The sequence below is a fragment of the Papio anubis genome, chromosome 12, assembly GCF_008728515.1.
Source record: "Papio anubis isolate 15944 chromosome 12, Panubis1.0, whole genome shotgun sequence".
Classification (NCBI taxonomy): domain Eukaryota; kingdom Metazoa; phylum Chordata; class Mammalia; order Primates; family Cercopithecidae; genus Papio; species Papio anubis.
This window is the reverse complement of record NC_044987.1, coordinates 117,735,520-117,758,008: the sequence shown is the minus strand read 5'-3', so window position 1 is coordinate 117,758,008 and position 22,489 is coordinate 117,735,520. Positions and strand designations below refer to the sequence as shown.

The window sequence follows — 22,489 nt, the reverse complement described above, 5'->3', positions numbered from 1 at the left end:
TTCTGTAGTCATCCTCAACCATGGATCCACAAAATCAAAATAAGACATTCAGGGGTTTCTAAGTAACTTTTCCCCGACCTACACCTTTATCAACCTCCTGTCGCTCGCTCTCTCTACAAACACACTGATTCCTTTGGAAACCAGACAGGTCCTAAACCTCAACCCAGAAGCAACCAAAGGAATAAACTGGTTCCTACAAACCATCCTGAATAAATCTCTCCCTATGATAATCCCAATATAAAGGTGACACCCTCCTCCCTATCCTTAACAGTCTTTCCCAGAATCCTCAACCTCTTTTGAGAAAAGATACATCTACAAAGACACACCCAAAAGGACAGGTGTCCCAATGTAAGGTCCCTGCCAAGAGACAAGTCCCAGGACATCCACTAGATACACCCAGCTGTTTACTCACAGTGATCACAGTGCCTGGGTCACCAACAAACCCAGCCCTGACCCCATCACATAAATGCACACCTGGCACACCTCCCTACCTCAGTGGAACATGCCCTGCCCTGGGCACCACCTGAAAGACCTTCCTCCTCATACGCCCTCCTTCTAGTCCTTGAGGTCTTAAATAATAACTAGCATTTTCAACAAAACTCATTTCCAAAGAAATGAGTAAGTTCTAAGGTTGCAGGTTAGTATTAAAGACAGATAGACTGAAGCATGGTTCGCAAAGCTTCCAAGAAAGGAAAGAAAGGGAGAGGGACCAGGCGCGGTGGCTCACACCTGTAATTCCAGCACTTTGGGAGGCCGAGGAGGGCGGATCACCTGAGGTCAGGAGTTGGAGACCAGCCTGGCCAACATGGTGAAACCCTGTCTCTACTAAAAATACAAAAATTAGCCAGGTGTGGTGGCAGACACCTGTAATCCCAGCTACTCAGGAGACTGAAACAGGAGAACTGCTTGAACCTGGGAGGCGGAGGTTGCAGTGAGCTGAGATCATGCCACTGCACTCCAGCCTGGGTGACAGAGTGAGACTCCAACTCAAAAAAGAAAGGAAGAGGAGAAGACACAAAAGATGGGAGCCTGGGAGAAACCTTATTTTCAAGTTACTCACACCCTCCCCTCCTTCCCACCCAAATTCCACCTAAGACATCTATTCAGGAGGCATACATCCTAAAAATCACCATTTGTCTACATTTTAAAATATGTCCTTCTCAAAGTAAACTCTGTTCTCCTTATCCTTTGTTCCTAGGTACCCATGAGAAGAGAATTACTTCTGAAGCCTGAATCACTGGATGTTATCAACACCTCTCCGTTTTGACCTTCAGAGGTGGCCCTGAAGAGTGTGGCCTCACAACATACTCATATGGGACTTCAAGCTCCCAACCCTCTCATTTCTGCTTTTACCATCAGGCCCAGATTTAAGACAAATGCTCAACCCATAATGTCTCGCCACCCCCCATAAAAAGCAAACCAGCAAAAAGGAAAAAACACTCACAACAAAACATTCCACACACCTACGGATATGCCCATCTGAAATTCTAGCTCTGCAAAATCTGGATCTCTTCCTATCTTGGAACAACCTTTCTCCCCCACCCTGTTACCTGCTCCCCAGACAACTCTCTGCTACCAAGTACCCTAATCCCATGCAATCCCTCCCAGCACACAGCAGCCTGGTGGGCTCACATGCCAGCACCCTAACCCCAGTCAACAGCAGGTCAGAATTCTACTCACATTCAGTACATCTTGCCTGGGCTGTGGAGGTTCAATACATGTCAGGAGCCTGAGCAACAAATCCATGATAGCAGAAGTTCCTATGTGCTTTATAATAAGGTCTACAAAATCATGCTTCTTCTTTAAGAAATCCACAATCTAGAGAAGAACAGATCAGAAACTGAAAGACATGTAACTTGGAAACTACAAACTTTACCTTTTAAGTCCCAACCCCCACTCCTCCCAATTTTATCACTACTTTAGGTTGAGAAATGGCAAATCCTGAATTAGCAACAAGGTATCAAATTGAAAGCCTGGCTGATAGTTACAATACTCAAAAACCCCTTGGAAAAAAAAACCCTAAATTAGCACATGTCCATTAATACAAATACAACTTAACAGAATCTTTTATTTCTATTCACTTCCATTATTCATTCTCAAAGAATGGGGATCAAAAATTTAATATCCCTATAAACAGCAAGAGAATATACCATTTTACAGTTTATGAACATAAAGCAAGTCTGTTAAGATTCTGCACCAAAATGAATAATATTCAAAATCCTAATTGGACCCTAACAAGTATGAGAAAAAAAATTTCAAAACAAACATTTCTACTCCAGTCAAAGTAACTAACTCACCTGGCTATACAAACATCGCCTTGGATTTTGACTTCACCAATTCACTCCAATAGCTTAGCACAAGAAGGGCAGCTGGTGGAGAGGCAGAGAGCTACCCTGAAGGAACGTGAGAATAGCCACGGAAATCAGGCCCCTGTTGCTGGCCTCTTCTGCACTGGGAGACCAGGGAGATGACTCTGTCCCACGCATCCCCGTGTCCCATGCAGCCTCGTTGCCTCTGCCTCTGTTCATGTGCACGTGTCATCTATTCCCAAACCCTCTGCGAGTCCCAGGGGGAGTGTGGCAGCTGCTATAACAGGATCTCACTGAAATTTATCAAAAGCCCTGGGACGTGGGGGGGTTGAATAACTTACTCTCACCCCCACACCCCATTAGAGATGAGGAAACCAAGGCTCAGAAAGTATCTTCCAGAGCTAAAAGGTGGCTGCCTGGGATTTAAACTTGGATTTGTATGCCGCAAAAGCCACAATCTTTCCATTAGGTCATATGAAGTCTAATAGCCAGAGATGACAACTAAAACTGCTTCATACAATTAAGTATAAATACAGGATTAACCAACACACGTTGCTTCTCTAGACAATGAGGTCAAGCATTATGATATAAAACTTCAAGAAATGACATGACACATAAATAATTCACTCACAATTGGGTCCCACAATAGTTTTTAAAAGGACAGTAGAGGAGAAAGGATGAAAAAAGTCACATGTGACCAAGTATTCCATAATTCAGTGCCAGAAACACCAGACCTGAAGCCCAAAGGAACAAACCCGAGCTAGTGTGGTGGACAGTACAGCACTGACAACAGGGACCTGTGGCCCAGATGACCCCACTGGGGTGCTGACTCATGCAGCACTGAAGATGCCCCACTACCCGACTTTCTGTTCCATAAGCTAACAAATGCCTTTACTGGTTAAGCCAGTCGAGTTCTCAATTTTTGTCCTTCCTTACAGTTGCATAGATCCCTACTAATACTATCACATAACAGAAAACTTTTTTTTACACTCCTAATTTGCAAAGGATAGAGAAATGCCAGGTTTGATCTTAACCCACAGCCACTGAATCCTCTTGCTATCATTCATACAGTCGTGACAGGGAAGTGTAACAAGCAAAAGGCCGAGGGGCTCTTGTCTCAGAATGTAACTGGCAAGTGCCATCATCTCTACACAGAGAGAATGTCGGGTCGGACTCTGACGTCTAATACAAAATACTCAAGGCCTCATAAAGTTTTAAGTGTATTCTCTCTCTTTATGTGTACACTGAAAATCGGGGCTTGCAAACTTGGGTCCCAACAGCACAGAAGTGAGGAGAAAAAGCACAATGAAGCATAATGTCTGGATAATGGCTGTAACAACCAGCCCTGAGAACTGCCTGGTAATATCAGGGTGATAGGTTGGCTTCCACTCTCCTAAAACAGCCAGCAGTTCTTGTATTTCTAACTAGAAGGCAGAAAAAAACAGACAATCTACATTAGAGTAATCATGATTTGGGGATTACTACCAAAGTGAAAAGAATCTTATTTCCAATCAACTTAGGAAGCTTATCCTACTCCATTAAGTGAAAGAAAGAATGGTATCTCTCTTTAAAATAAAACATGTATCCACTTTACCTTGGCATAGGACAGGACACACTGGGCCCAAAATAGCTCCAGTCCTTCCACAAGTGCTGAGAGCAAGAATGGGTCACCCAGAGCCATTTTCTATCATGAAGGATGGCAGGACCAACTGGTTTGACCACTTTTACCCCGTATCATCACACCCATACTTGTTGCAATTCTGGCAAATCTGCTATAGTTTATACTTGAATATCTGAGGCTCTAGTTGTTCCCTGGGTGCCTATTTCCATAAAATGACTAAATTCTCCAGATAAGTAGATCCTTTTTCACAACAATATCCACTAAAGCAGAGGTTCTCAAATGTCAGCATGCATCAGAGTTAGCTGAAGGCTTGCTAAAACCCAGATTGTAGGGCCCACCCCTCAGAATTTCTGATTCAGCAGGTGTGGAATAGGGCTCAAGAACTTACATTTCTGGCCGGGCGCGGTGGCTCAAGCCTATAATCCCAGTACTTTGGGAGGCCGAGACGGGCGGATCACAAGGTCAGGAAATCGAGACCATCCTGGCTAAACAAAGTGAAACCCCGTCTCTACTAAAAAATGCAAAAAAACTAGCTGGGCGGGTTGGCGGGCGCCTGTAGTCCCAGCTACTCGAGAGGCTGAGGTAGGAGAATGGCGGGAACCCAGGAGGCGGAGCTTGCAGTGAGCTGAGATCCGGCCACTGCACTCCAGCCTGGGCGACAGAGCAAGACTCCAAAAAAAAAAAGAACTTACATTTCTAACAAAATTATCTACTGAGGTGCTGCTGCTTCAGGGACCACACTTAAAGAACCAAGTGAAGTTTTTGTCAAACCACACTGGATATGAACAGCAGAGCTACAAATGTATACAGCAGTCTATACACTCAGATGTCTCAAGCCTGACACTGGAGCAGTTTTGAGTAGAATCAAAACAGAATCACCATTAGTACAAACCAATCACCAATTACATTTGTGGGAAAGGTTTTTGGTTTCAGCTTCATCTGTGATCATCAACGGGGGAAAAAAAAAACAAAGCAATTGTTTGTTGACATATTCAATGGCTTAGTTATTACACTTGCCATCTTAGTTAAGCCCTGTCTTCACAAATGGGTACCCAATATTCTCATCTTCTACCCACTTGTCAAAAGAGGAAACCAAAGTATGCTAACAAATTACGTGAAATTTGAGATTATACCATATTAGAAATATTCGTCAGTGTATAAATAGTATGTGAGTGCTTAGAATGTTTAAGGTTTAAAATACATTCTCTTAGAACTCTAAAGCAACAGTGACTGGGGGATCACCTCAAGGGGATGATCAGCCTAATACTTACCTTTCAGAAAATCATATTTACCTGTTCTGGTTTTCTGCTGATAAGAATACTTAGCACCTTGCTGAAGAAACTGGCAAGTAGTGGGTTCAAAGGGGAATCGTTTAGGAGGAAGCTATATAATTTCATTAGCAAGGATTCATCTTCTCCCAGTCTATCATTCATCTGGGAGACATCAGAAGTGAGCAACTCACAAGATATATTTGGATACCTAGAAGAACAGGATACTTACATCATCATCTTTATTAACAGTTTAATTATATAAAGATAAACACAAATCAGAAAGGCTTCCCGAGATTTTGTGAGAACAATAAAATCATTTACTGGGAATCAGGAAATCATTTCAATTCATTCTGTTCAACCAACCTCCAGACTAAAATAAATTTTCTACTATCTAAAAAATTGTTTTTAAACCAAGCTTTAATAAGAATACATTTTCCCTGAAGAAACTAGAGCACACCTAGTACTCTGGAGCCCAGGGAGGTCATGCTGCAGGGCCCGGGCCTTCTCCATGATCAGCGAGAAAAGCGGCTGGAGGTGCGAGCCGTCGGGCTACAGCCTCCTCTGGCATGGGAAGCAGCACAGCTTGCGGACAACTGTGGAGCACACTGGTTTCCAGGAAATTGCACTGCACACAGCACCTGGTAATGACTTCAGACGCTCTGTAGGGACCTGGACCAGCCTTTATCTTTAGATGGGTTGCAAATGGTACTACGAAGTTGTTTTCAGTCTATATTACATCTTAAGAGAGTAAGCATCCTACTATAATGAAGCAGGGAAGAGGACATCAGCCTAGGCTACCAAGGCAGGAAGCAGTATACCAAAATAATGTAGTCCTAGCTATTTAGGAGGCTGAGATTAGAGGATCACTTGAGCCCACAAGTTTGAGGCTACAGTGAGCTATAACTGTTGCACTCCAGCCTGGACAAGAGTGAGACCTTGTGTCAAAACCAAAACAAAACAAAACTAGTGCTCTCCACATCAGCCTTCCAGTATCTGGAGATTAGCACAGACACAAAATCAGTCCACTGTCAGTCTTCACCATGCTCTCTCTCCTGTAGGATACAGGCCCACAGCTAAGAACATGACACCTGCTCTGGATGGACCCACACAGGCTCTTCTACAGATCCCACGGCTTTAGAAATGCCTGCACCCCCTAAAGCATGCTTGCCTCTGACGACCAGACCACTGACCCTCTGCAAACAGGCAGCAGGTCCATTTTCTCCACTTACTCCTTCTACCACAATCTCGTGTCTGTTTTCACTAGTAACAACAGAGACGCTGAGCCTATCCAGACGATACTCTAGCGGACCCAGGATTACTCTGCTCTTACACTCCTCCCTGCTAAATAGCCAGGACCCAGTGCCCCAAACAGTCATCAGGAGTGGCAAGCTCAAAGGCTGAACAAGACAGGGAGATGGCAAAATAGCCAAACGTGGCTGTACGACAAAAGAAACCAGGGAAGACTGGGGCGGGAGAGACACATATAGGACACACCTGGGGTATCCAAGGCAAGCAAGTGCTGCCTGCAGCAAGACCCTGGCACAAAAAGACCACTGGTGATGAACCAGAAAGCTGCAGCACTTGACAGGCTCTGATGTGAGGCCTAAAGACAGAAGAGTATGAGAAGGTCCCGAAATGAGCCTTTGTATAAAGAAAACAGAAAAGGAAAAAAAACAGACCTGGCAGATGTATGGGTCTTTGGGAAGTAAAGTCTCTCTCAATTTACATAGCATGGGCTTCAAGATGCCAGAATATAAACCCCTGTAAAGTACCCATTATCCCAGGAGTGGGCTGATACAGTGGTTACAGGTGCAGCAACTAGAGTCACACTAGCTAAGTTCAAAACCAGCCTCTACCACTTACATGCTGTATAACCTTGGGCAAGTTACTTAACCTCTCTGTGCCTCAGTTTCCAAGTTAGTAAGATTAAGGACTACTGTCCTTATCTTATGGAGGAGAGGAGTAAAAAAGGCTGGGAAGAGGGCCTGGCATAAAGTAAATAAGCGTTTAAAAAATGACAGCTGTTTTCATTCCTCTTTATTTTCACTATAAAATGGCAGAATGCTGCTAGGGTGGGTTGGGGAGATGCACTCACTCAACTGTCTTAATGTAGAAACTGCTGACAAATAGAGGACTCAGTGAAAGGCAGCGGACTCCTGGCTGTGAATCAAATGCATGAGTGTTTTCTCCAAACTCTGACAAAGTCCAGATGAGCAACTTTAAAATTTGTTCACTTTTTCTAGGTGACTGGGTGGTATGACCTAACTCAAGAAGCGTGCATAATGTTAGCCATTACACAAAAAGCTCAGAGTTCTGGCTCCACACAGGCTGGGGCTATTCTCCTTCCCTCCCTCCTTAACATTCAAGAAGCTTCTCAAGGCCGAGCGCAGTGGCTCACACCAACAGTCCCAGTACTTTGGGAGGTCAAGACAGGTGGATCACCTGAGGTCAGGAGTTCAAGACCAGCCTGGCCAATATGGCAAAACCCCATCTCTACTAAAAACACAAACATTTACCAGGTATAGTGGTACATGCCTGTAGTCTCAGCTATTCAGGAGGCTGAGGCACAGGAAACACTTGAACCTGAGAGGCGGAGGTTGCAGCCAGCTGTGACTGTGCCACTGCACTCCAGCCTGGGCGACAGAGCAAGACTCTGCCTTTAAAAAAAAAAAAAAAAGGGGGGGGGGGGGCCAGCAGCTTCCCAAGCACCCGAAGATGCCTCCACTCCACCCTCAACAAGGCCCCTCCTCCTCCACAGGCTCTGACCTCACTTCCTTTGCCTGAGAACACAGAGGAGGCAATCAGAAGAGGTCGCAGCCCTACCACATCCCGACCTATACCTGGGTGCTTCCTCCCTGCTCCAGGGGAGCAGCCTGTGCTCCTGAGGTCATCCTGCATGTGTGCTCTGGACCACATGCCCCCACCCCCGCCCATCCAGCACAACGCATCGCTCAGTGGCCTGCTCCCTCACACTGGCTGTGCTTCCTCTGTGCTGCAACATTCTCACAGGCCATCACTTCCATTTAGGAAAAAACAAAACCGCACACCGCCCCTGACTCCACATCTGCCTCGACCTACCACTTCCTTTCTGCTCCTGTTACAGGAAATCACTTAAAAAGAATTGTCTCTGTTTGTCTCCAGGCTTTCACCCGGGCCCCTCTAAAGAACCTGCACTGATGGGGCCCATGATCTCCACGTTACAAACCGAGTGGTTTTTTATGAGCAGTACCCCTAACCCACTGTCCCCCTCTCCTTCCTGAAGCCAGACTTTCCCCTGGTTTCCAGGGTAGCAGCCCCCAGGTTCTCCTCTTGCATCCAGTCACTCATCCATCCCTCAGTGGAACCCTGGCCAGCCCATACTACCCATCTCCAGTTTCGGAAGCTTTCTTCCAGCTCCATCAGCTCCGCTGGCAATCTCATTCAGCCTCATGGCTTTACATGTCCTCCGTCTACCTGCTGCTAGGCCTCATCTCTGCCTCATGTCTAACAGGCATTTCAAATGTGACAGGGCCAGACCCAAACTCCTGTCCTTTCCCTCTGCAATCTTTCTTCACTGCCATAGGGCCACTCCATCCTCTCAACTGCCCAGGCCAAAATCCTCATAGTCACTCTTGACACTTTATCTCCCATTCCATACCTAGAGGAAACCCCTTGAGTTCTAACTTCATCTAGTGCCTCCGGGAATCTGACTGCTTCTCACCAATCAGGTCCACTAAGATCTTATTATTCTCTGCTGATCACTGCAGCCAACTGTACTTCCACTTCTGTCCTCCTACAGTCCCTAACCACAGAGCAGGCACAGCACTCCTGGGAACAAAGTCAGACTATGGCACATACTTGCTCAAAACCCTCTGGTGGCTTCCCATCTTGTCCCAAGTATAGCAAGCATCCTGGCTGAGCCTACCAGGCCCTGTATGGCCTGTCTCTAGAGGTGCTCCAACTTCACCCCAACTCTCCCACCTTCCATTTTCCCTCATTCACAATGCTGCCCCTTCTCTGGCTGCCCACATGTTCTTGGGGTACACCACGCACACGAGCACATTAGGGCTTCCATACTTGCTGTTCCCTCTGCCTGGATGTTCCTTGTTTTAAGTACCCACTTGGCAACCCCCTTAATTCCTGCATGGCTCTGACGAGACGGCACCATCTTAATTAGGCCTTCCCTGAGCTCCTCTGTCCACTCCACCACCTTCAGCATTCCCTATCTCGTCATGCTCCATTTTTCTCCAGAGGTCTTACCTGACAAACTATTGGTGGGCTTTTTAGTCTGGTTTACCCCAATACAGCAATTACTCTTTCATCCCAAAACTACACAATCCCAGTCTAAACTTCCTTAAATGACTGTAGTCAACCATAACCCTAAAACACTTTCAGATCCCAGCTGAAAAACCCCTCTATGCTCATCTAGCTGTGGCATCATCCAAGGTACATTACACACAGGTGGTGACTCTGCTCAGGCCAGAAGCATGGCAGAGTACTGCCCTATCCAACTCAAGTGGTGCTCCTTCAAAATGGTACCATGCAGAAGGCTGTGTCCAGAGGAGGCGCATTTGCTCTTGCAACCTCAAAGGCAAAAACACTGGCAAAGCAACACAATACAAGTGCCACACAGTTATAATAGGTGGGAGGGGCCACTACTTCTTTTGGAGAAAGTAAGCCCTTCATAGAAGGCATGCCTACTCTTCAATGATTAAAACATCACTAGCCTCACTCAGCATGTGAGGAAACAGACCCAAGAAGGGTAAGCTCCCTGCCCAAGCTCTCAGAGATTGGAAGAGAAGAGGGTCATACTCCTCTGAAGGGGCAGATCCAAAACCTGTGCTCTCTGATGCATATCACACCCCTCCTACACGGATGAGCCCCAATTCAAGTAGCACCACCCATACACTAGTTCACTGTGAAGGGAATTCCAAGTAGCAAAGTGTCTATCGTTTGGGGGATGACAGCACACTAGCATGTCTGCCACGGCCTCCCGGGTTCAAGTGATTCTCCTGCCTCAGTCTCCTGAGTAGCTGGGATTACAGGCGCCTGCCAACAGGCCCAGCTAATTTTTGTAGTTTTAGTAGACTCAGGGTTTCACCATGTTGGCCAGGTTGGTCTCGAACTACTGACCTCACATGATCTACCCGCCTCAGCCTCCCACAGTGCTGGGATTACAGGCATGAACCACCGCGTCCGGCCTTTCCTCCTCTTTTTTAAGACACTAATCTCTGAGTGAAGGCTTTCACTAAATGCTAGGTGTCAATGTTAATGGTTGGCAGAGAACATGGCATCTTTGAAGACCTAAGCCACTAGCAACCTGAAAGTGTTAACAAGTATTATTTCCCCAACAACACATTTCTCCCCAAGAAGAAAGGAAAAGATGTCTGAAAAGAAAGGGAAACTGAGGCAGAAATGGCAAGAGAGACACTACTAAAAGCCTAATTCTTCCTATTCCATTAAGTTTATGTAATGCATCAATTTTTGTTTCTGAAGTTGCTCTATCTTCTGGCGGGAAAAGAGCCAAATATTTCAATAGAGTTGGATATGGAGAAATAATTAACTGAAGCCCCAATACTTTACATACCTATGGAGTTTCCAGGGGTTTGTATAAAAAGTGTTATAGTGATGGTAATAATGGATTCTCACTGTACTGTCGTTCTCTTTGTAAGCAGATTAAACTAGCAGACAAAATCCACTGTAGTTACCCATGGTGTGACCAGCTACACTGATGTTCACTAATACCCATTCCTTTATTTTCAGCTGATAAAAGGTCAGAATTTATTGTATAAGCAATGCTCTCAGTAACCCCAAGTTCTGACTTAGACTTGCTGTGCGATTTTGCGTAGTCACATAATGTCCATCTTCCTATTTGTAAAGTAAATATTTTAATCATCTTACTATTTTTGAGACATTTGTCATCATTGTTTACAAAGCACGCTGCCTTTCCAGAAAACCTTTGAATGAAATTCAGAACACTCATTTTAAACTCTTGTGATTCCCTGGACTTACTGCTAGAATGGATTTTGTGCTCCACTGAGCCTGTCATTCTTGACTATCTTACCCTTCTGTAAATGGCGACAGTCACACTGGAGAATCCTTGAACAAGAGCTGTATATTCTACCCCCAATTCACTTTAGTCCCACTCTAGAGAGAAGATTGAATTGTCTTACTTGTATCTGATCTTTTCATCCATGTCTTGAGGTGGTTCTTCTATAATGAATGAGACTAAATCTTCGAGACATTCTGCTTTTAACAGAAACTCTATAAGTTTGCGGTTCTGGGCTTTACATTCCTGTAAAACATCTTCCTCATCCATTAACTCCTTCAGTGTTACATCTTCTCTTTCTAGAAGTGTGTCTATGTGGGATGATGAGTGAAGATCAAATTTCCAAAACATGCTGGTCTAAACAAAATGCAGAAAGTATTTCATAAAATTTCAACTTTACAAATTAATTTTCCATAATTCATATTTCAGTTCAGTTTTATAGTCTAAAATGCCAACTTCGCTCACATAAGTTAAATAAGCTTCACACTGAACCTTGAACCTATAAAATACTTTTTAAAGCATAACTGGCAAAATTTTTTCCTTCTCAAAAAAGAAAATATTTTAAGTGATAAAAAATTTTGACTTGAAAATGCTCAAAGCTAACACTTGGGACGATTTTAACCTGCAAAAGTAATTCATCCATACTTTGTTAAGAAGTGATGCTGGGAAAAGAGAAAAGTCACTCTTTTCTTAACGGCGAAGGACAGAATATCTTCAGCAACAAGTGATAAGCAGTGAGGCCTAAATATCTAGAAGGCTTCAGAAGACTAAAGAACTAAATAATCACTGCAAATCAGTACTTTCATAGTCAAAAGCCTGAAGAAATAAACTGGTAAAATCTGTGCCATTTTTAATATACTACTAAAAACTGAAAACTAATTCTCGAGGAGTTAGAGAAACTGCTTCTCCTCTGGTTACTAGCAAAACATGACAATGAAACCCAATCACTACGCCACATACATATTCGTTCCTCAGCTTCATGCCCATCCTTCCTCAACAAGGAAAACAGAGTTTGTTACTTCAAATTATAGAGCTAAAAAAGGTACTTATTTGTTACAAACAGAAACATAAAACAGAGGGCTCACTACATGATCTAAAGGCTGCCATTCATGATGGGATGATCTCAAAAGCCACTTTTGAGATACATGACAGGATGATGGCATCACAGTAAAGACCTCAGTAGAAGACCATTCAAAGACCTTTCCTGTCTGTCTATATGCTCACTGCAGAATTTCTAAACCGGAGTTTGGTAATACATACTGACTCTCTGTGACCCCTAAACGAAACCTATGTATAAGCTGGAGCTTCACTACCCACTTAGTGAGGTGTCCCATTATCATTATCTCCAAAAAAGCATGACTATCCACATGCTATTTACAAGAGCCTAGGTAAAAGGAAGGAGGCTGCAAAGGATGGGAGTCCATGCATAGCACATATTTTTAGAAGTGTGTATTTGGGCCGGGCACAGTGGCTCACACCTGTAATCCCGGCACTTTGGCAGGCACCAAGGCGGGAGGATCACTTGAGGTTAGGAGCTCAAGATCGGCCTATGCAACATAGTGAGACCTCATGTCTGTAAGAAAAAAAAATTCAAAAAATTAGCCAGGCATTGTGGCACACTCCTGTAGTACCAGCTACTAAGGAGGCTGAGGCTGTAGTAAACCATGATTGTGCTACTATACTCCAGCAGGGCAACAGGGTGACGACCCTATTTTCATAAAAAAACAAAAAACAAAAAAACACAACAAAAAAAACCCACCGACATTAGGAGATCAGGCAGGAATATATCCTGATTTTATGCTTTTATGAACATCTGCCTCAAAAAAAAGAAAAAATTTTTTTAAATAGAGATCATAGAGGGCAAAATCACTGACACTGCTAGTATAAACACTGATCAATCCAGGAATAAAAGAAGGAAAACAAACTCTGTACCATGGCAGGTTACTCAAGGCTCTGTAAAAAGTAGATCCACTTCACAGGATAGGCAGTGAGATCACTGAACATTTTACTCTTAAGTATATGAGCATATTATTTAAAATATAGGCAGAGTTTTTTTGTGAGACAGAGTCTTGTTCTGTCACCCAGGCTGGAGTACAGTGGCATGATCTCAGCTCACTGCAACCTCCGCCTTCCAGGTTCAAGTAATCCCTACCTCAGCCTCCCAAGTAGCTAGGATTACAGCATGCCATCATACCCGGCTGATTTTTTTTTTTGTATCTTTAGTAGAGACAGGGTTTCATAACGTTGGCCAAGCTGGTCTCAAACTCCTAACCTCAAGTGATCCACCTGCCTCAGCCTCCCCAAGTGCTGGGATTACAGGCATGAGTTACTGTGCCCAGCCAAGCACAGTTTTAATGAAGCTTTCAAAAGCTCCTTAAAAGAACAAGTTTTAAATAGGAATATTATAAAAAGTGAAGGGTGTTACAAAAGTCTTCCTTGTTTTTTTAAAAAAAAAACCTTTAAATGCTTTAAAGGACACATGGCGACAAGCTCACATCAATTAGCAGCAACAGGACCAAGACTTATTTAAGGATGGCAGCCATTGTGATGGCTGGACACAGCATCTTACAAGAGGAGTCGATGTGGAGGCCTGACGTTCAGCACAAAGCTCTGTGGGATGACACAAAGCGGTGGCCACAGTCAGCGGCAGGGCTGTCTCGTTCCTCTATTGGATTAGTCTAATAATTATGTCCAAATGACATCACAGACCACGCTAGAGAAGTACAACTACTCACACTGACAGCAGCCACTATGGTCCTAAGCTAACAGGACTTCTCTGCTCAAGACGAGGGGTGGGTAGGGGCATCCACAGAAGCCACCTAGTGGGCAATGTAACACATCTGCCAGTGAAGGAAATAAGAGCAAGCTACTTCTAACACAAATATTAAAGAAATAAGGGCAAAGACGACATACAAGTAACAGGAAAAGAACTTTGGGGAAAAGGTCAGTGGATATAAACCTTAGCAATAAATGCTTTTTGCGATTTTCAGACGAGTGGGAAATGGTAAACAAAATAACTTTATTATGCCATTTTATACTAATACAACTAACAAGTAGAAAAAAAGACAAATGTATAACAAAAGATAACTTCAATGGAAGAGGGAAAGAGTTGGGTTTCCATTCCCACAGAGGAAGAGAAGTGGTTCGCTGTCTGAGGGCACGGAATAACAACACCAGCGCCACCCACCAATGCTTCCGGTGGAGTAATACGGCTCATGCTCCTCTGTGTTCTTAAAAATCACAAAACCTTTTTTTAAAATATATTTTTACTACTATTCCCCATACTTAGTATTAAAGGCAAAGTATGAAAAATACTAAGAAATAAATCAGAAAAAAAGTGAATCTGATATCAAGCACTTATTTTTAGCTAATAATAAACAGGGTATACATTCACCAATCAGGTGACAAGCTATGTCTAAAAACTAGATAAAATGACACTTCTGAATTATGAATCAAGATACAACTTATTTGCCTCAAGTAAAAACTGACTTCCAAAATCTCAACCTTACTATAAAGGAAACTCATTAATACTCGGTTTATAAAGAAGAGAGATAATTAGTTGTGATGAAGTAAGAAGAGGTGTTGGCAAACCAAATCCAGCTCACAGCCTGCCAGTTATGAATGATTTTGACATTTTTTAAGGGTTGTTTTAAGAAAAAAAAAAGAATATATGATAGAGGCCATCTGCGGCCCACAAAGTCTAAAATATTTACTACCTAGTCTTTCACAGAAAAGTGTAGTGTCCTTTGTTCCAGAGGAAATAAAAGTCCCACTAACACCCACTTTGCTTTCTGCAGTCTCCTGAATCTACCCAACACCTACCCCACAGCCCTTGCACCCTGCCCAGCGAGGTGCTGACAGTCGCCCATCTCCATTCTCCCCTTCCTGGGGCACTCACCATATAGGTGTGGCCACATGACAGAGTTTCCTCCATTGTGCCAGGAGCCATCAAACCTCCCATGGTCCTTCACCTGTATCTGGCTGAATGCTGAAGACCAAAAGACCCTGAGGGATGGTAGAACCAAAACATGGAACATGCCTTGGTCCCCAAATCACCACATGGAAGAAAGTCACCTACTGCTCTAAGCTCCTGCCAATGCTGTTCCAGTGAGCCAGAAGCAACCTTCCTGTAGCAGAGCCTGTGTGCTCCTGCAGCGTGGCCTAACTCATGAATCAGGTCCTCCAATTCCCCAGCCATGACTTTGTGGGTTTAGTACACTGATTTTAAACTTGAGATTTAAACACAAGAAAAGGAGTTCTTTAGCAACTATCCTGGCTCACTACAACCTCTGCCTCCTGGACTCAGGTGATCCTCCCACCTCAGCCTCCAGAGTAGCTGAGACTATAGCCCTGTAACACCACACCTGGCTAATTTTTTTTGTAATTCTGTAGAGACAGGGTCTCATTATGTTGCTCAGGCTGGTCTCAAGCAATCTCCTAGCCTCAAGCAATCGACCACCTCAGCCTCTCAAAGTACTGGGACTACAGGTGTGAGCCACCACACTCAGCCAACTAATTCCTTTTGCTCCCCACTATTCAGAGTTAGAATAGCATTTTTCAGATAAGAACACTTTGAAATATACATCTTTGTACTGGACATACTACAAACTCAAAACCAAGATATATCCACAGCTAATTCCTTATGCAAAAATTACGTATTTTACCTTTTAGCCAAACAGCAAGCTGACTGGGAACAAATGGCACTGGTAAGTGAGTCATCCCTGCTCGGCCTTCACTCCTATTTGTACTCTTTCAAGTAGGAAGAAGCCAGGTATGAAATAACAGTTACAAAGTTCAACTGGCCAGAGCCCTGGGGTAAAAATGGAGTCCTTTTAAAAATATAACTACTCTAATACTACTCTAAAATATGCAGAAAAACCAAAATGTCACAACTTCAACAACTTGTTTTTAGTAAACATAAACATCCTTTAAAATTCACAACCGAGACTACATAGCCATGCAACGAATAATGACGGGGATACAGACTGAGAAATGCTTCATCAGGTGACTTGGTCGTTGTGTGAATATCATAGAGTGACTTACACAAACCTACACAGTCTAGCCTACTACACACCTGGACTATCTGGTATAGCCTATTGCTGCTACGCTATAAACCTGCACAGCATGTTACTGTGTACTGAAACACGGAGGTAGTCGTGACAATGCTAAGTATTTGTGTATCTGAACAGACACTACCATGTTAAGATGTTGTTTAGCTGAAGTAGCAAAATCACCTTAAAGAATCCCCCCAAACTAATCATTCATATCAGTCATTAATTAGGTGACAGGAATTTTTCAGCCCCATTATAACCTTATGGGAGCACCGTCATATATGCAGCACATGACCGTGCTTAAATAGGATTTAGGGATAATTTCTTCCACCAAAGTCAGTGGGGCAAAGAGTTTAGTAAAGCCAAACTACCCTCTATCTTTCTTCAAAATCCTAGAGTTTTTTTTGTAAGTTGGATTAAGTAGGCCGGGCGCGGTGGCTCAAGCCTGTAATCCCAGCACTTTGGGAGGCCGAGACGGGCGGATCACGAGGTCAGGAGATCGAGACCATCCTGGCTAACACAGTGAAACCCCGTCTCTACTAAAAATACAAAAAAAAAAACTAGCCGGGCGAGGTGGCGGGTGCCTGTAGTCCCAGCTACTCGGGAGGCTGAGGCAGGAGAATGGCATAAACCTGGGAGACAGAGCTTGCAGTGAGCTGAGATCCGGCCACTGTACTCCAGCCTGGGTGACAGAGCGAGACTCCGTCTCAAAAAAAAAAAAAAAAAAGTTGGATTAAGTAGTTTGAAAACGGAGTTTTCTCCAAAAGGGCTAAGATTAAGAAAGCAGGTCACTGGGGAGTCATCTGTTACTTTATGCCACAGAGGACAATGTCTGCTGTTCCCCACCTTCCTGTAATGGAAGACAAGTGAAAACTGCCATCTTAAACACACAAAATAGGATCAAAGGATCCATTTGTTGAGTAAATCTATTCATCGCAGATCAACTGCTTTACTTAATGACCCTCTAAAATTATTAAAATACCTTCATGATATCAAAGCCTTTCAAAATCTGAGGCCAAGTACCTTGAATTCAAGGTATTCAAGCAGTGACATTCTCTGGAAAAAGGTGCCACCCTGTCTCTGACACAGGAACTAGGAACTGGTACAGTGGCTAAATTATTTACAAGAGGTAGAACAAGAACATCAGTCTATCTGTGAACTTTGCCAAGGCACTGCTAGTAGAACGCTAGTATATTCAATAAGGGTCCAATGATAATTTATGTGAACCACCTACAACGCTTTGTTTTCATCAAATATACAAATCCCCTCAACCTCTTTTAGGACTATTAAGAATCTTAACAGACCTGGATTCTAACACCAGCTCCACTATTGGCTAGCCCTGAGGCCTCAGGAAAGCCACTTCATCTCTAAGCCTCAGTATCCTTAGCAAATAAACAGGTTGCAGAGAGTCAATAAGAAAGACCCACAATAGCAGCTAGAAAATACAGGCACCAACATACGCACACTCAGGCAAACAGAAGCTACTAGGGCAATGAATATACCCAACAATGAAATCAGTGAGCTTTAAAGTTTCCCAAACTTTCATAGGCACAGCAATGAATAGCCTAGTGCCTTGTCAAAACGCAGTCTTGGCTGGGCATGGTGGCTCACGTCTCTAATCTCAGCATTTTGGAAAGCCAAAATGGGCAGAACGCTTGAGCCCAGGCGTTTGAGACCAGCCTGGGCAACAGGCGGCACACACCTATAGTCCCAGCTACTCAGGAGGCTGAGGTGGGAGAATCACCTGAGCCTGGGAGGTTGAGGCTGTAGTGAGCCATGATCATACCACTGCATACCGCCCTGAACAAGAGTGAAACCCTGTCCTAAAATTTTAAAAAATAAACAAACAAACAAATAAATAAATAAAACACAGTCTCAGATTCTGACTCAATAAAACAGGGCTCAGGCCTGAGATTCTGCATCTCTAGTCCCCAGATGCTGCTGATGCCTGATTTTAAACCACTGCTGACAGCTTACAATTCATAAATGGAGGACTGTTTTAATCTACATCTTCACAAATTTAAATCCATATATTCAAAATAACTATATAGTCATGAAAAACACAGGAAAGCATACTAGTGCAAACGGTACTGTGTTATTTATCTCAGAAACTCCCTCTGAAAAAGCTGATTATTAATGGGTTTTCATTCAACAAGACAGAGGCAGAACATAACATACCATAAAAACGACAAAAGATAAACTATTAAAACTCTGAAGAGAGGAACTACTGGTGATCCTACCCACAAATGAGCAGTCAGCTGTGAGGATGACAAGATCTTCAATGAATTTCAAACTCAAAATCTCCCACTAAAATGAACTTACTCTGCTTAAATTTGGCAACTTTGTATCCAAGAACAATAAACTGTACACTATCAACTGTGAAATAACTGTACCCAGAACTAGCTGGGCCCAGAGCAAAATGTTTAGAGATTCCGAAAAAGATTCAAAGATTATGATGCATTTCAAGACAGAATCCAAACAACAGAGCATTAATCCAAGTGTTTCCGAGCCCTGTGAGACTGCACAGGTCCCACACCCATGAAACCAGCTCTGTCTATACCTTTTAATAACTGGTCCCACTGGAATCCTCAAGATAGCAACACCGAAGTGAATATCTGACATCATATGCCAGACTGGCAATAAACACACAGAAGATATTTCTAGTAGAAGCTGCCGCTACCTAAACATATGGAGCACAAACAGAACAAAAATAGAAGCAGCTGCTTCCGCCCAAGAAAACACATGGGAAAGACTTAAGACAACAAAATGTGTTATGACTTTTAATACTATATATTTAACACAACACTACAAAGAAAATATTTGACACACAAATTTCACACGATCTTATACAAAGACATGCAAACATACATTGCCCAAGTTCTAATTCCTATACACCCCAAGTCTCCCGTCAGCACTCCCTTCTCCCACCACTATTAAAACTACTAGAACTACACAAGCTCTACGTCATCCAAGTCAGACCCATCTAACAGAAATAATAAATAAACTTATGAGCCACACATTAGATGTTCTAGTAGTCACATCAAAAAGTAAAAGAGAAAAACAAATGATGACATTAAATTTAAAAGTATCTTTAACAGAATATATCCAACAGGGTTATATTATTTCTTTTGGTACTAAGTCTTCCAAATCCAATGTGTATTTTATGCTCACAGTACCTCTCAATTTGAACCAGCCACATTTCAGATGCTCAAGAGTCACACATGGCCAGTGGCTGCTGTACTAGACAGCCCCGCTCTAATGACATTATAATTCAAAGTCTCTCTCAGCACTGAAACAGCCCCCCATCTCCTTCCACAGCTACTATCACTAACAATGTTTTCCACACAAGGACCAAAGTGGGGTAGGTAAGAAGAGGTGATAGGCCACGTTTTTCCTCTCTTTTAAAACAGAAACATACAGGTGAAATCATGTATATTCTTGAAATGAAGGCAGACATTCTTCAACTCAAAAAAAGCAGATCACAAGAAAATGAGAACTGTTTTGTAGCCTCTAATATCTAGAAACACTTATACCAATAACAAGAAAGTTTTCAAATCCTTCATCTTGAAATAATGCAAAGAGCTAGATCTTTCATCGAGAGGCACAGGTGGGTCATCTCTGGTTTAGACCTTAAGGAGCCAAATTTAAAAACAGATGCACACCAGCTGGGCACGGTGGCTCACACCTGTAATCCCAGCACTTTGGGCAGCTGAAGTGGGTGGATCACAAGGTCAGGAGGTCAAGACCAGCCTGGCCAAGATGGTGAAACTCCGTCTCTACTAAAAATACAAAAGTCAGCCGGGCACAGTGGCAGGCACTTGTAATCCCAGCTACTCAGGAGGCTGAGGCAGGAGAATCGCTTGAACCTGGTCAGCAGAGGCTGCAGTGAGCCGAGATCGTGCCATTGCACTCCAGCCTGGGTGACAGAGTGAGACTCCATCTGAAAAATAAAACACACACACACACACACAAAAACAGGTACATATCTCTGAGAATTGATTTCATTTTATAAGCTAGTTCAAAATATATTTTCAGAAGAAGGAGCAATGCTCAGGCCATTAAAAACTGTTGGGAAACAAAGATATTTGATTAGTGTGGACAAAAAACTAGAATTCTCACTCAACCTCAAGAAAACAGACCTCACGGCATCCCTTGATTATTCCATAAGCAGCAGACGCGTTTACACCGAACCTCTGGCCAAGTTTATAAGCAGGCTGGGGAACAGGATGTACTGAACAACCAAGCTGAGGCAAGGCTGTTCGTACTGGCTCATCTACTGATGCAGTGTCCAGACACCTGGAGGCTGAGGACTTCCTTCTAGGCTTGGATTCACGCATGCAGGAAGCTTAGTTGAACAGTGCCTGACAAGATCCAAATGTAAAACTGCTGGGCTCCAGGAGGGTTTGGTGATTGCTTCCAGGCATGCTAAAAGCTGCATGCCACTAAGACAGGGCCAGGGAGGAAAGTGTCTATTAACAGGAAAAACGGAGTCACTCCAACTGAGGTTATCTCTTAGTGTTGCAAGTTAATGAGAAACTCTTCCCCCTGACAGCAAAGCTCAATGCCCAGGGAAATTTTCACAAGAAGGGGCAGAAACATGGAACACAAAGGAGTAAAGGCCACTGGTCTTTGAAAGCAGCTCTCACTAACTTCTAAGAAAAAAGACCACAAAACACAGAAAGTTCACGCAGTAGCTGTTTCTCCATTCTTAGTAAAGGTGTCAATTTCATAAAGGTGCAGCCCCCTAGACACACAAATTAAATCAAATATTGCATACTAGAGTCAATATATTTCTTTAGAGAAGAGGGCAATACAAACTCAAACCCAGTTTTATTGTATCTCTGCAACTGCTTCTTCCAAAGAAGGTGTCAAAAGCAATCAGCTTTCTACCATCCAGGTATTCCAGAATCTTTTCCAGTTTTAACTTGAAACTGCTTTGATATTTCAAGCTTTTCTTTGAGAATAAATAAAGGAATCAAATCCATTTAATATGCTATAGTAACCAACAGGTATTAAAGTATTAATATGAATTATGTTAAGGAATACAGGAGTAGTACGACAGATGGTCCCTAAAGCCTTGAAAAATACAATAAAATTGAGAACAGAGAAAACAGAGAAAGGAAGGCATACATTTCAACCTTGCTCCACAGAAAGGTAGCTCAAGGGAGGACAGCCTGGCCAAAAAAGAGCTCATTATATGTCAAGCCTAAGTTGAGCCTCAAAATACTGTATGGAGCATTTAGCAGGTGATGAATGGAGCTGCACAACATATTCCAGGCCAGGCGACACCTCCTTGAAAGCAGTGAACAGGAAGACCCAGTAGCTTCAGGAGTCACAGCAGGGAGAAGACCCTAAGGACAAGAAGAAGGAGCCTTTGGGTAGGTGGTAGGATTAGGTTGGCAACACAAGGCCAGATCACAAAGGGCTGTGTGTGAACGCACTGTGCAGACTTGCTGCAGAAGCAGACAGACCCAGTGAGTTTTAACTGAGGGAAGTGTGCATTGAAATATCTACAGTAGAGATTAAACTAAGTATTTTAATAACATACAAAAACAATTCTGAACAGAAGCAGACATTGGAAGTGATGTGGAGATGACAATGATGCTGTGGTTAGTACACTCTCAACAGAGTTCATATCTCCTACAAAGGTGAAGAGAGAGGGAAGAGGACAAACCTCTTTTGGGTCTGGCCAAGTGTGAATATGACTTAAATGTGGGACAAGAAAGGAAGGGATTAAGACGCACGAGGTGGGGCACTGTAGAGATTGCCCACTGTGCTAAGACAGACACTGGAGTCTACAAAAGCAGATCTAGAGTGTGAATGCGTAACTGTCAACAACGTGAAAGACAGACTGGAGAGGGGCGAGCCTAATGAAGAGGGGCCCACCAGGGCAGAAGATGATGCCTTGCAATGGCTTCTGTGCTCAAAGCCAAGGCATCCGCTATGAGATTTCACACTAAATGACCATTATTCCTCTAATGCCACCAGCATTCTGCCTCCTCCAAGTCTAATTTCCACTTTTTCTTCATTCTGGAGCTGTACTTTGGTATCAAATTATACAAATTTATACTTGCCTTTAGAATTCTAAGCTGTCTGGGAAATACACAACCCTCAGAAGGCAAATGCCTATATATACCCTGTACTAACTCCAAATACACTGCTAGGATGCTAACAGCAAGACAAGATGTACAACCTTATCACTCACTTCT

The 22,489-nt window shown here is 43.3% G+C and overlaps 1 protein-coding gene across 26 annotated transcripts in view; it reads right to left on the bottom strand.

Annotated features, from left to right (window-relative positions):
- The window catches only part of PPP6R3 (protein phosphatase 6 regulatory subunit 3), a 160,987-nt gene that overhangs the window by 71,379 nt on the left and 67,119 nt on the right, over positions 1 to 22,489 (bottom strand). For 25 of the 26 annotated variants that reach the window (XR_004177597.1, XM_017948183.3, XM_009185463.3 and 22 more), the window contains 3 exons: positions 11,354 to 11,586; positions 5,223 to 5,409; positions 1,681 to 1,818 (listed from right to left, as the gene is read on the bottom strand). Coding sequence is in view for 25 of the 26 variants with exons in the window: in XM_017948183.3 (XP_017803672.1) it covers positions 1,681 to 1,818; positions 5,223 to 5,409; positions 11,354 to 11,580 (552 nt within the window). In the remaining variant the exon portion in view is untranslated. Of the gene's footprint in view, positions 1 to 1,680; positions 1,819 to 2,297; positions 4,399 to 5,222; positions 5,410 to 11,353; positions 11,587 to 22,489 lie in introns of those variants that run through there. The other variant, XM_021925465.2, reaches the window with a different exon arrangement.